The sequence below is a fragment of the Homarus americanus genome, unplaced genomic scaffold (genome assembly GCF_018991925.1).
Source record: "Homarus americanus isolate GMGI-L3 unplaced genomic scaffold, GMGI_Hamer_2.0 scaffold36687, whole genome shotgun sequence".
NCBI classification, from domain to species: Eukaryota; Metazoa; Arthropoda; class Malacostraca; order Decapoda; family Nephropidae; genus Homarus; species Homarus americanus.
The window spans coordinates 53,024-66,951 of NW_024752619.1; the positions used below are offsets into that span (position 1 = coordinate 53,024).

Sequence of the window (13,928 nt, forward strand, 5' to 3'; positions counted from 1 at the left end):
CTACAACTTAATATAAATTCGTATATTGTAAGATTTTGTATATTTCTTTTCAGGACTTGCTTACTGCCATATGATGTTTAATTTATACTTTAAATAGGTTAGGTTAGGTTTGGTCAGGTCAGGTTACATTTTGTTTGAAGGTATTCATTTATTTGTACATTTATGATCTACAGGATCGTTTATGGCCGGTGAAAAATTTCCCAAAAAGAGAAATACCTAGAATTTATCACTAATCGTCATTTATGCATATTTAGTGTAACATATAGTATATATTCCGTTTATATTTGTTTGTTTTCATATTATTTTAGTCAATTATTTGTTGACATTAAATTACAATAAGTAAATATTATTAAAAACAACACTGAAAAACACACAAGTGACTTTGTAACATATAATTAGGTCAAGATAATAATACAAATACAACGTGCTGGTCAATCTCCGAAAGAGTTGTCCGGGGGTCTAGCTAACCTCTGGTCGGGGCTTGACCAGCACGAAAAAAAACAAAAAATTATTTTGGTGATACGTGGTGTAATGGTCAGCATGCTCGACTTTTAAGCGAGTCGACCCGAGTTCGATTCCCAAGCAGGGTAGGACTGTTTTTTTTTTTTTTTTTTTACGTCATTTGTCTCTGTCGACCCAGCAGTAATTAGCGACCTGGATGTTAATCGATTAGTGGATTGTGATCGGGATAATGGTTAGCCAGTGCAGTTGGCGAGTTGTCCAGTCTTCTCGGATTATTCCTTGACGCTAGGTCATGCAACTCGTTAACTTAGGGCAGTGATTCCCAACGTGGGGCCTACGCCCCACTGGGGGGCAATTCAATAATAATAGGGGGGCAATATGAAAAATATAGTAATATCAACATTTTTATTTTATTTTACCCTATATGGGTAAAAATTATAAATTTATAGGGTAAAATTGTAATTACAACCTAGCTGAGCACAACAGCTTGTGCAATCTAGTCAAGTGTTCACCCACTAATGTTATCGTGCATCTGGCACCAGCTATATGCGTGGCTTCTGACTTGTTTAACTTTGCAGTTCTTCATCTGCTGTCAAGGAAGAAGGTGAGTTTTAGTCAGCTGCTCAACGCTCCCACTGAAGCTAAAAAAGCAGAGGAAACTAACTACAACCAAATTAAATGTGCACAATAAAGCATGGAAGCAGTATTGAATTAAACACAAATGCAAGTTTCATGTTGATATAGTTATCTGTCTCTGTTTTTTAGCTTCACTGAGAGGGCTGGTTAAAGTGCTTTTCATTATGATTATTGATCTTGTTATTCTCTGAAAATAATGTATAAAAATAATCATTCATTGATCTTGTCACAGTAACATTAATTTAAAACTGTGAATATAAAGCTCAATATTTACTTGAAATGGCAACTGCATATTGACATTGTGCCTTGTATGTTACAGAAGTTAGATATTAAATTTATTTTCCTAAGTATATAAATATTTTATTTTCACTTTTCAGTTACCCCCATGATGCATAAAATGAACAGTGTGCACGCCAAAGAAAAAGTTCGCCAGTATTCAGATGAGTACTTGCTGTTTGGGTTCATACCAGCGACTCATGATGAAAGGTTGCCTTTTTGTCTGTTGTGCCACCAATGTTTGACTAATGAATCCATGAAGAGAGGTCGTCTCGAAAATCATTTGAAGGCAAAACACAGTATTCATGTTAATTCAAAACTGGAGTATTTTAAATCCCTAAAGGAGAAGTTTGAAAAAAGATCAACAATAAATTCATTGTTCTCTGCAAGAAGTGCAAGCAAGGATCGTGGTCTTGAGGCTAGTTATGAAATTTCTCTTCTCATAGCAAAATGTTGCAAAAATCATACAATAGGGGAGAATTTAATTAAGCCCGCAATGTCAACTTTTCTGAAAGTAGTTCTTGAAAAAGATGACCAAGATCTCAAAAGCATGCCGCTCAGTAATAATACTGTTAGTAGCAGGATTGATGAAATGAGTTGTGATGTAGAAGTACAACTTGTTGAAAAATTAAAATATACAAATTTTTCAATACAGTTGGACGAATCAACTGTAAGAGATAGTGAAGCTCTGTTAATGGCCTATGTAAGATATGTTGATAATGGAGAATTTATTGAGGATATGCTATTTTGCGAAGCATTAGAAACCACCACTATTGCAATTGATAAATATAAGAAATTAAAAACATATTTAGATGATAAGCAGATACCAATGGAGAACATTATATCTTGTGATGATGGGCAAGAAAAATGGAGTTTTAAAATTATTGAAAGACGACAATCCCCAAATGTTGTTAGTGCATTGTGTTATTCATAGACAGAATTTAGTTTCCAAAAAAGTTTCCCCTGTTCTAAACGAGACATTGAATGCAGTTATAAAATGCATCAACACTATAAAAGCTAATGCCAAATGTGAGCGTCTTTTCAAACAATTTTGCTAGGATCAAAATGCAGACTATGTAAGATTATTACTTCATACTGATGTAAGGTGGTTATCAAATGGGAATTGCCTGAAAAGATTCATGGAATTATTTGTATTCTTAGTGAGTTCTTGGATGACAAACCTTATATGACTCTGTGACTGACAGTTGATGGTAAAGCACTTGTCAGTTATTTAGCAGATATATTTGAAAAACTCAATGTCTTAAATAAGGAGCTCCAAGGAACAAATATGACTCTTGTTAATTCAAAGGCCAAGATATTTGGCTTTATATCATTTCTGGAATTATCCCAAGAAAATATTTCTGTCAAAAAATTTGAACAATTTTATTGGCTGAATAAATGTGAGGTAACAGATGCTACTTGTCTTGTTATTGTGGAGCACTTAAAAATAATGGTAAGCGATTTCAACTTCAAATTTTCTGATTTGAAAGAAATTAATTATCCATCTTGGATGACTCAGCCATTGCTAGTGGATCTGTCAGATGTAACCATGGAATATCAAGGAGAACTTTCAGAATTACAAAATGATGACTCGATTAAAGCCCTGTTCAAAATAAAAGGAACAATGATGTGGCTCTGTGAAGAAACACAAGCTAAATATCCAAATACAAGTAGTTTGGCAAGAAAACTACTGTTACCATTCCCATCGTCATACTTAGTGGAATGTGGATTTAGTGCTGTGAATGACTTATTACTGAAGAAAAGAAACCGACTGGATATCACTAAACGAGGCGACTTGAGATTGAAATTAACAAAATTTCTGCCTCGGATAAAATCTCTTTGCAGTAGACATCAGGCTCAAGGGTCTCATTAATTGATTGTAATTGAATTTATTTAATCTGATGGTAGATATGTAATACACATTATAAAATGGATTTTATTTGATTAAATTTGAAGTTAACCCCTTTAGTTTTATTTGAAATATACAATTTTTTATGTTATACTTCTTCAAAACTGATATTGTTATATCATACTAAACAATTAACGGGTGGGGGACATGAAGAAATTTGTGATAAAAAAGTGGGGCATGGTACTAAAATGGTTGGGAACCACTGACTTAGGGTGTGGTAGTTGTGCTGTCTATAGCTTCTACACGTTAAACAAATTCACGCCTTGGGCCTGCCCATCCTCGTACACGAGGGGCAACCATTAAAATTACTTGAGTAAATGTTATAAGTATATACTGCAGTTAGTCTATAGTATAAAAGACAAAGAACATCAAAATATATATATTTAGTTCCAGGGTTTATTTAGTTATTTATTACTTGCACTTATTACTGGTATTTGTTTTCCTCTCTTCTGTATAGTTTAAATCTTTACTGTTGTTTTGAGTAACTTTAGATTTAATTATTTTTCTCCGAAACTTACGTCTTTTACATTTTTTTCAGAATACATCATAATATCATATCACCCATGATGATTATCCTGTATGTAAAACGAAAAAAATGATAACACTTAGTTAATATTTGTTAATGTTAGGTTAAGTTAGTTTAAGTTTTCCATTTCACAATAATTAATACCTAATATGATGACGTACATGATCGCCGCTGGCCATTCAGAAGCTTAAAATAATACATAGAAGTTATCGATATTAGGCAATTATCCCTGTTTAGTTTAAGCTTTTACAAATCATCAATCGATTTTGTCAAATAGAGAAAACTTTTTGGTTTTATTATTACAACTTAATATTAATTCGTATATTGTAAGATTTTGTATATTTCTTTTCAGCCCTTGCTTACTGCCATATGATGTTTAATTTATACTTTAAATAGGTTAGGTTAGGTTTGGTCAGGTCAGGTTACATTTTATATGAAGATATTCATTTATTTGTACATCCTCCTACACTCATTTTCGTCTCCTAACTTCGTCTAACAGTAACGTATAAAAGTTTCTGACCTGAAATGTATCGCCAAACTCCTTTAAGTTTGTCCCTGTGAAAGTTTCTAGCGACGAGGAATAAGTTTCAGAATATATCACTTGTGGGGGTACTGGTGTAACATTAATCGGGCACTTTTTTCTACGAGAGGCGTATAAATACTTCTGATCAGGGAAGTTATTATCAAATTTCACAGGCTTAGCGAAGTAGAAGCTTATGTACTGAAGAACTTTTGAACTTGTCAGGACGCAAGAGAGGGAGGTATGTGTGTGTGAGTGTGACTGTAATTTTCCTCTATGTATTTACGCATGTGCACTCATGTATATTTGAACACATGAGATTATGTAGTGTTACTCTATACATTCGGGCAATAACATCATCCAGTAAGAGCCTTCACTAAGACTCACTGTATGATAGACTTTGATCCACACACTGTATCAGCAAATGTATTTATATGTTGATCCTGGACGGCTACGAGTCACCAGCGACCCTAAATCATATGGCCATTAAAAGTGTAATTTGTACACAGTAAACAGTCTAGTAAACTTATTTGAATAGACACCAAGTTTACCGTAATCATTTGTTTGAAACCCATTGAGTAGATCAGTGCACTTACATGCCTCTAGATGGAGTGTGTGTGTTATATGTGTTTAACCCCATGTACCAGTGTTGAGTTTAATGGATCACTGTTCCTGGAATGTATTTTGTTTTTACTGTAAAGCTGAAGTTTGTTTCCATACGATTAGATATTGTATTTCCTTATTCTTGATCATTCCTTTGCCAAATAAGTACATTGCGTCATCTACATAAATTGTGAAAGCTTCTGTAAACACGTTATTTTTCTATTTGCCTGGGATAGTATTAGCGCCAAGTTATTATTAATTTGTGTAGATGAGTACACTTTTAATAAAAAAAATCCGCTGGTGCATTTATTATTTTCTTATGGCAAGAGTAAGGTACATATTTGTAACTTTGTGTATTATGTAGTTAACTATGTTTGAGGCATTAGTGCTTTACACCATGAAGTAGGTACAGCACATCATAAAACTTAAGCTTTCAGAAATTAAAAAACAAAAATAAGACCTCCTTCCCTGCTGCCTTACACATACTGTGGCTCTAACTCTCCTGTCCGTTGTGATTTTCCACCCTGTCCGACCCTCCACTGTGTCAGCTGACGTGTTCAAACAAAAGAACGTCGGTTTCCGCAGTTACAGACATCAAGTTCTAACCATCTATTATTCTTCATCACTTCAAACCTCATAGTTTTCAATTCAATTAGTTTCAATGATAAATTATAATTAAACCCTTTCTGTCAAGGAGTATAATTAAATTAAAAGTATCGCAAACGTTTCCAAACGAACACTGGCGCACAACCCTGGTGCCTACAACTTATAGCATCCACATCGATACCTTTTCCCGGGCTACCTGCCTCTTCTCCCTAGCTTATATCCTCACCAGGCAGGAGTCCTCCTCTCCCTACTACACCATAACTTCATAACCCAGGTATGTAATGTATCCTCGCTGGCACCAGAATAGGAAGCCCATGTTATTCTCCGTTAACCTCACAACTTGCCCAAACTCTAGCAGTCAGTCTCAGTGCGGTTATTCGGGCGACCAGACCACACACATGCCGCCGGCCGCCCAGCACCTGCAGGGAGAGCGATAAGGGAGGGAGGTAGTGAAACTCACTCTCAGGACTCTACAACACCCCCGGGGAGAGAGGCAGAGTTTTAACCCTCACCCAGAACAGCTTACGTTTCTCCACGAATCAGATTTAGTTAGACAGCAGTAATGTGTAACACCTGGAGTTATTGTTATTATCAATTAGTTTAGAGTGTAATAACAGTAATTACAATTAACATGTATGCTTTAGAGAAACATTCTGTGTAGGACAGTGAGTGAGAGTTAGAATAAAGAACTATATTATATTTTAATGATGGTGATATATTGACGTTACCATTTGTTGAGCCTTAGGACAAAAAAAAACATTTATTCTTACTAATCTTGCGTAATTCAGTACAATGATTAGTAAATTAATAGTTGCCATTGAAATCACTGTACCGACATGTTTGATTGATTGATTGTAATAGACATGTCGTAACGGTCGCATAGTTAATTATTGGTATTTGGTAATTCTTAGAAACTTATGAGTATATGTCATAATAATTTTCAATGGGATCAAAGTAAGGTTTCACAAATATTTTAATATTCAGGCGGTAGATATATTTTAAGAAGTCTGGGTTTGAGAGGAGTGCATGGTGGTGGTCTCAGTGGGTCTGGGTATCGCAAGTTGTACGTCTGTTTGGTCCGGAATTTTAATTTATAATCATGGTAATGTAAATCCGTTGGTAGTTAGTACGTACAGTATATACCCATACTAATTGGTAAATATTTCCGCTAATTTTTTTTTAATAACACTAAACCTCCAGCCATCCATTAACTTGAAAATAGTCATAGTTGTATAAACACGACCAAAAGAAAATCCTATTTGAAGTTTAGCCACTCAAGTGCTACCTGGGCGGGCAAGTCCTTAGATGATTCATAAATGTTAAAATTGCGAAGGATCTTGATCTCAACTTTTAAAAATCTCGATCTCGGGAAAAAAAATAGATTTCTTGCTCAAGTAAAGTATGAGGAGTCACCCAAGACCTTAGCCTAATTCTCTGGTAACACATAAGTAAACACACTAGAGCTATAGCCACAGTCAGGTAATAAAAATACTCTTTTTTGGGGTTACATATAATATAAAATTGATAACGATTAGGTAAAAAAATGTTACTCTCATATTTTAAGTATATTTACTTTTTCTACTCCTTTAGGATCAAATAAATGTAAACATTCAAAGCCCGGAATAGAGGCAACCAACTGTCACCTTGTCAGTCTAAGATATCTGTTTTCAAATAGGGATTCAATTTTTGTTTTGTAAAGAAAAAATACTCTACGTTATTTAGTATTTCCTGATGAGCCCTTTAGTTTTAGGTTACATTAAAATATATAGAAAACAATTTGAGGATTATATTTGATATATTCTAATAGAACTTTATCTTTGTATATTAATCTTGGTAACACGTACAGATGTTTCATGGTAGTGATAATTTTAGTCTAAGTAAAATATCACGTGAAACAGCATCTATTAAGCGATTACTCCACAATACAGATTTATCTCTACACGGTCATTATTCCCTTATCAAACTGGTGTTTTATTATGGGTACGGGTTTACTCCACCCACTAGTTACGAGGGCATAATAAGGTTAAAAACGTTTAGAAGCTCGCCTGATGCTCAGTACATTCCGTGTTGTTGTAGCTAATGGTAATAATTTAACAAGATAAAGTCACTTAAGGCCGATGACCTGAATTAATCCAAATTTAAGTGTATTTCAAATGGGAAATAGTATCAGGCATCCTTAACCATGGAAATTAGAAGCTGTTTTGATTAGTAGTCCAGACCAGGTGTGTCCGTCACTGATGGCCTTATAGGTGATGGGAGGTTCGCCCACATACACATCAGTCAAAAGAAACTCACTGCGTGTACCGGATAGTTCCTCTCCATAATGATTTTTTTTAAGTATGTGTTAGTAATCGCGAAGTTAGTCTCATCATGTATACTTCCCATCTGAATTATTTTAAACTGGTTTATAGCCTGTGTCGGTGTCTACACTATCACTCTACTTCTCTACCAGAGCTTCTCAACTGGGGAACCACAAAGTATTTTCTAGAGGGTCGACGGATTGAAAACATAGATGGTCTTGGAGATGCCACGCGTTATAAAACAATTACTAAATACTTCTTCTTAATAAAGTTGATACAATTCTGAGAGAGTATTTCACTTCCTCATTCACCGACTTATTAAATTACTGTATGGTTATAATGGAATCATTTTATTGATAAAGTATATATATTCTTCATTGCTCTGCTTATTGTATTAGTATAAGAATAAATAAGTGACAAAGATATACAAGAGGAGTGAATTATTCATTATAAAATAGCTTTTATACATTAACCAATACTGTATATTAAGAGAAGTGAAGCTGTAATATATAAGCACCTTACAAACTTTATATAACAGAGACACCGTGACCTTACGGGGGGGGACTGACCATCAGGTTCTGCTGGTTCTGGGTACAAGTCTGAACAAATTTTCCGATGTCTCTTTGTTTAAGTTAAATTTCCCCCCAAAAATAATAGTTTAACAAATCTCTTTTAACTTAAACAATCCAACATTTCAGGTTTAATTATAAATCAGATCATAATATCAGTGTTTACATATACACAAGAGTTGAGGCGTTTTCTTGTGTTGATGACAGCAGCACAATCTCGGGTGCCAGTGACGTCGGCCTATGGTAAATTCGGCCAAGTAACCTCGGCCCGCATCCAGTGGTAACCTCGGCCAGCATCCAGTGGTGACCTCGGCCCACATCCAGTGATAACCTTGGGTCACATCTAGTGGTAACCTCGGCCCACATTCAGTGGTGACCTCGGCCCACATCCAGTGATAACCTTGGGTCACATCTAGTGGTAACCTCGGCCCACATTCAGTGGTGACCTCGGCCCATTTTAGTGATTTCGTCTCATCATAATATTGGCCGAGATCACCATCAATAATTTTCTTTGGTAATAGTTAAGCCATATGAAAAGTACCCGATGGTTAGGTTAGGTTAGGTTAGGTTAGGTTAGGTTAAAAAGTTTAAAAGTAGTGAAATTAAAGATAAAGATCAAGTACACTCGCACACTAATTGATCACCATGGAGTGGTATAAGGAGCTCTGGTGCACCTGAAAGGGGTGACAAAACGAGGCTATTGTATTGTAAGGCTGGCAGATAAGGTCAAATATTATACCTTTCTATTTACATGTATAAGAAACTATGATGAAAATATTTGCCTAGATAACGGTGGACATCCCTCAAGTACCAAAAAACAAATATTACAATTCTTAGAGAGTGACATCCCGATCACCCATGAAACTCTTACATCACGAATATACATAAATTTATTGAAACATACTCGTTGGTTTTTGACATACTTTGATGAAATTTATTAATACATTGAGAACTTTATACATACGGTACGGATACGTGAATAAAAACATGCATGTAAAGGTAATCATATACATACCTGCCTACTGAGATACTGTACTGATCCTAGGAGCTTTTATACTCGACATTTCAGATTTTTCTTGTTGTTATATAAAGACCAACGGCGTGTGTATTCGGGAAAGTATTGTAACAGGTAAAAAATATATATTTAAAAAAAAAGGGGGGGGGGAAGGTAGTGAAACGTGGCGTGTGGTAACCGCAGAATTTTACCCCACCACCGCCGGTAATTGACGATACACACAACTGCTGGTCTAATGTGTTGTTGCTTTTTACAATCTTTACCCTTGGGTGATGTTCCTTAACTAGTATAATGGTATGTGTTATATACTTTATTAATGCAGCTCTGAGTTTTGATATTCGAGAATAAAAAGTAGTAATTCACCTCATATTAATGAGGTATTACAGGAAGTGGATGTATTTTCTATGTAATGTTATGTATAATATCTTAGTAATGAATGTCATAAATATAAGACCAGATAATGTTGTTAACAAAGGGGTCGTCAACTTGTGCTAAGGGGGAGGACGTCTCTGGATTATGTTGTCGAGGCTGTTAGGTAAAACTAGACTCGGGAGCAAGGTGTTGTGGGAGTATATTTTAGAATCAGCTCTTCTCTATCAGCTTAACATAATTATTACAACAGCTGAATATCACTGGGCGAGTTTTTAGTCGAATCGTCTACTGCTTCAGTATTAGTGATATAATTTTTCAATTAATTTACATATCTTTTGTATAAATAGATTTATATTTTAATAATATACAAAATGATACTAATACGAAAAATTCTCTTTTTTTTTTTGCTCTCGGAACAGAATTTAATGTGTAGGCAAATATTACTCGTGTAAATCGCCACGTGTCGAAGACCCATCAAGATGCTTCACACATGATGGATCAGTTAATACTTGAGAGAGTAAGAAGAGGCGACACATAACACAACAAAGAGGCAAAATCTTTCTGAGAGAACTATTAGGAACAAAATTAAGCTGTAATAAGCTTTTGTCAGACTTTCTTCATCTTACTGCTTGTGTGAGTCAGCTCTGAAAGTGTCTAAAGAATCTTCTGGATAATTAAATTATAAGTTGAAATGGAAAGCAACAAGGAAATATTGTTAAGCAGAAGAGACAAAAATATATCCACTATGAAATTTAAGCCAAATTACAAAATACATTTTACAGTCCAACAAAAAATTTAAAGAACTCTTTTGACGTCATGTAAATTGTTTTATGAATATCCAAAATTTTATGTCGTATGTAATTTACATTTTATTTGTGGGTTGGCTATCGTGTTGCTATCAACTGATAATAGAATTTAGAGCACGTCATCATTTATTTGATCAGTATATAGTTGATTCACTTATTATTATTTTTCCTGAATATACATATATTATCAGTCTTTCCTTTCGTCTTCTGTAAATTTAAATACCAACAAATCTTTCTCATCCCAGGTTGATATTCTCAACACCACATCTAGTGAGGACACACTCGCCGCCACTCACTGATTTAGTACCTCGTCTGGGTGCAAGTTTACCGATGTGTTTTTATAGAGAATGTTAATCATGAAGATATGAGTTTATTTTCCTTATAAGATAACTTTTCTTTGTCAAAATGTTTTATATTTAGATAAATTAGGTTATCGACTATGTAGAAGCAATTCGGAACTAATATGAGAGACGCTCCTGCAATATCGGTTACAATGATATACGGCGACCATTACAATACAGGACGGTGGCAGTGAGTGAGAAGAATTTGCTGGACGGAATAAGAGGGTGAAAGATAGTGTAGTGTACAGTACATGGGAGGAGAGAGGTAGAAATACTGAGAGAGAGAGATGCTGTTATTAGGTATACACAAGAGAAGAGGGATAGAACAAACTTCAATGTTTTGGTCAGATAAGGAGACATGTGATAATATATGAATCAATTTGCTTACGATCATTATGGAATAGGTTGAAGATAGACTAAATCGAGACCAGAATAACTGTTGGGTAAGTTTGAACGAAGAATATGAAACAAAACACAAAAACAAGCTCTTTGATTAATCGAGCTGAAATGTGTTGTTCAGCGAGAGAGGTAATACTTTGTCGGTGCTGGTGATCTGAATACAAGGGTGTGGGTGGAGGAAATGGTAGTGGTGGTGTGGACAGTTGAGGTATAAAGAACGGAAATGTATTTGAGGTTTATCTTTGTACATAATGTATTATAGTACTACACACAGGGAGAAGGGCTTTGAAACTGTCGTGGTTGAGCAAGTTTGTTCTGGAAGTAAAGCAAATAACATAAAACTGATAGAAGGATTATTCAATAGTTTGTTTACATCACTACTCTGCTGCAAGTTACAGTTAGTATATGATAGAGATTCAGGAGGTGAAGTCCGTTCGAGAGGTCCAGGTTGGAAAAGTTGGATAGCGATTATATTCGGTTTACTTCCAGGATATGTACTGTCAATATCATTTGTGTACTATAAACACCTTTTAACAAATAGAAAGTGTAGGGAGAGATTACACAGGCATCGTTTTCAAGGCGACCCATCACCAAAGAGTGAAGATACATTTGCAACAAGATGTTTTAAACTCCAGGAAGCTGTGACATAGGAAAAACATTGTGAAATGGAGAGTTCCAAGAAGTGCTGTTCCGGGATATGAATATCGGATATTGAGAGATACGGTAAATGCCGATAGATGGTGCAAGATGCTGGCACTATCGACGGTACTTCGTCAACACAGCGACTTTGGAAATATATACTGTATAGACTAGAGAGAATAGGGAGATGTCACTGTAGTACCGGAAGTGTTAGGGTAAGGTTATAATTGTGGATTAATTTGATTGCTCTCCTCTGCACCAAGTAGTGGTGACAAAGTGCCACGACACCACATCCTGCCCAGATATGACAGCAGTAATTAATCTCGGTGAGCATCTGTTTCACGTAAACGCTTGCCAACTGTTTACCGGTAGAATAATACATAAAATTGGGCCTGATGAATATGCCAAAATCAATGTTGAAATGTAATTTAGTTTAGTTGCGTTGATGGAAACAACGGTGGATAGATCCCACTAGTGACTAAACTATCCAAGCGAGATCCTCCGGAAGAGATGATGTCTGTTGTCTACCACTGAAAACTCTTTTTTTGAGTGACTGAGGCAGTCAGAAGGGCTGAATCATCTGTATAAGAATGAACTGTTGTTTGTTGTCGGGGGAAAGTGGGCCATATGCAGAGAAAAAATATTAAAGTTACTGGAGCTGTGTCTAGTAAAAGCTCAGGATCTGTATGACATTACACCAAACGGGGCGGACATAGTGGAAGGATTAATACAGCGTCTGATGTTGAGGTGTGAAACATGAGGTTACAATAATAGAATGACAAGACACAAACTAACTTGGAAATAATTATCTTGAAGTTCGGGTGAGGAAGATCAAGAGAAGACAGAGTGAGGACTGTAACATTAAAAGATCATTTGGTAGAGAGATAAATGTCTGAATAAGTAAAGCAGAGATTGTGTTGATGTTTGAAATTATGGAGATAATGGAATAGGATGACTGAATAATTGAGACAGATAGAAGACAAGTAGATACGAGGAGAGCAGTAGATATACAGTGTAGTAGGCAGCTGTCAAACAGGGAGGTACTACCGCCTGGGAAGATATTGGAAGCATAATGTGTAGTCTAATGGTAGACCCTGCTGCCATATGGCATCACGAATATTGTGACCAAGTCCCAAGTTGCTGATCTGACTTTTTGCCTCATTTACACACAATTGCAGGGTCTCAATTGTTTCTCTTACATGATAACAAAGCATACATATACTGTAGTGTAGCGTTTCCCACTATTGATTTTTTTCTTTGTATTTCTTTATTATTATTATTATTATTATTAGTGTTGTTATTATTATTATTATCATTATTATTTTATTTCCTATGAATTACTGTATTATTATTATTATTATTATTATTATTATTATTATTATTATTATTATTATTATTATTATTATTATTATTATTATTATTATTATTATTATGTTTTTGTTTTTGTTTTTGTTTTTGTTTTTATATTTTCGCCCCCAGGTCCCGATGTGGGTCAGTGACCTGTGCCCGGGTGGGCTGATCCCCGTACAAAAAACAAAAACAAAAAAAAACAAAAAAACAAACAAAAAAACCCTCCATGTATGATTTGAGAGACGAAGAAATCTGGGGGTTGTTTTTATGATCCATTTTGATAGTCAGCGACAAACGACTTACTGTATTTGTGGTCCATAAAGCGAATAAAGACAGTTTATGTTGTTTAAGAGCATTTTCGTTTACAATAATATTTCATCATAACACAGTACTGAACATTGTAACTGTAAATACTTGTCTTTATGAATTACATTGCACATCTTATCTGGGGTCATTACGTAACTGACAGTATGTCTGTTTTTCAGTGTCGAATGGTCGGTCAGTCGACATATACTTCACACCTTGTCAGGACCCATCACTTACCTTCCCACACCTCCGACAGTTTTATAGGTAATACTTTAAGATGAGGAAACCATTAG

At 35.2% G+C, this 13,928-nt stretch overlaps 1 protein-coding gene across 1 annotated transcript; it reads left to right on the forward strand.

Annotated features, from left to right (window-relative positions):
• Window positions 1-1,040: 1,040 nt before the first annotated feature.
• On the forward strand, window positions 1,041-3,247 carry LOC121855154 (SCAN domain-containing protein 3-like; the record flags this gene model as incomplete). The annotated part of the gene is made up of 3 exons (XM_042350022.1): window positions 1,041-1,066; window positions 1,476-2,222; window positions 2,580-3,247. Coding segments are annotated over 3 exons (1,441 nt in total), but the record flags the coding sequence as incomplete, so codon positions are not given.
• Between the last annotated feature and the right edge of the window lie 10,681 nt (window positions 3,248-13,928).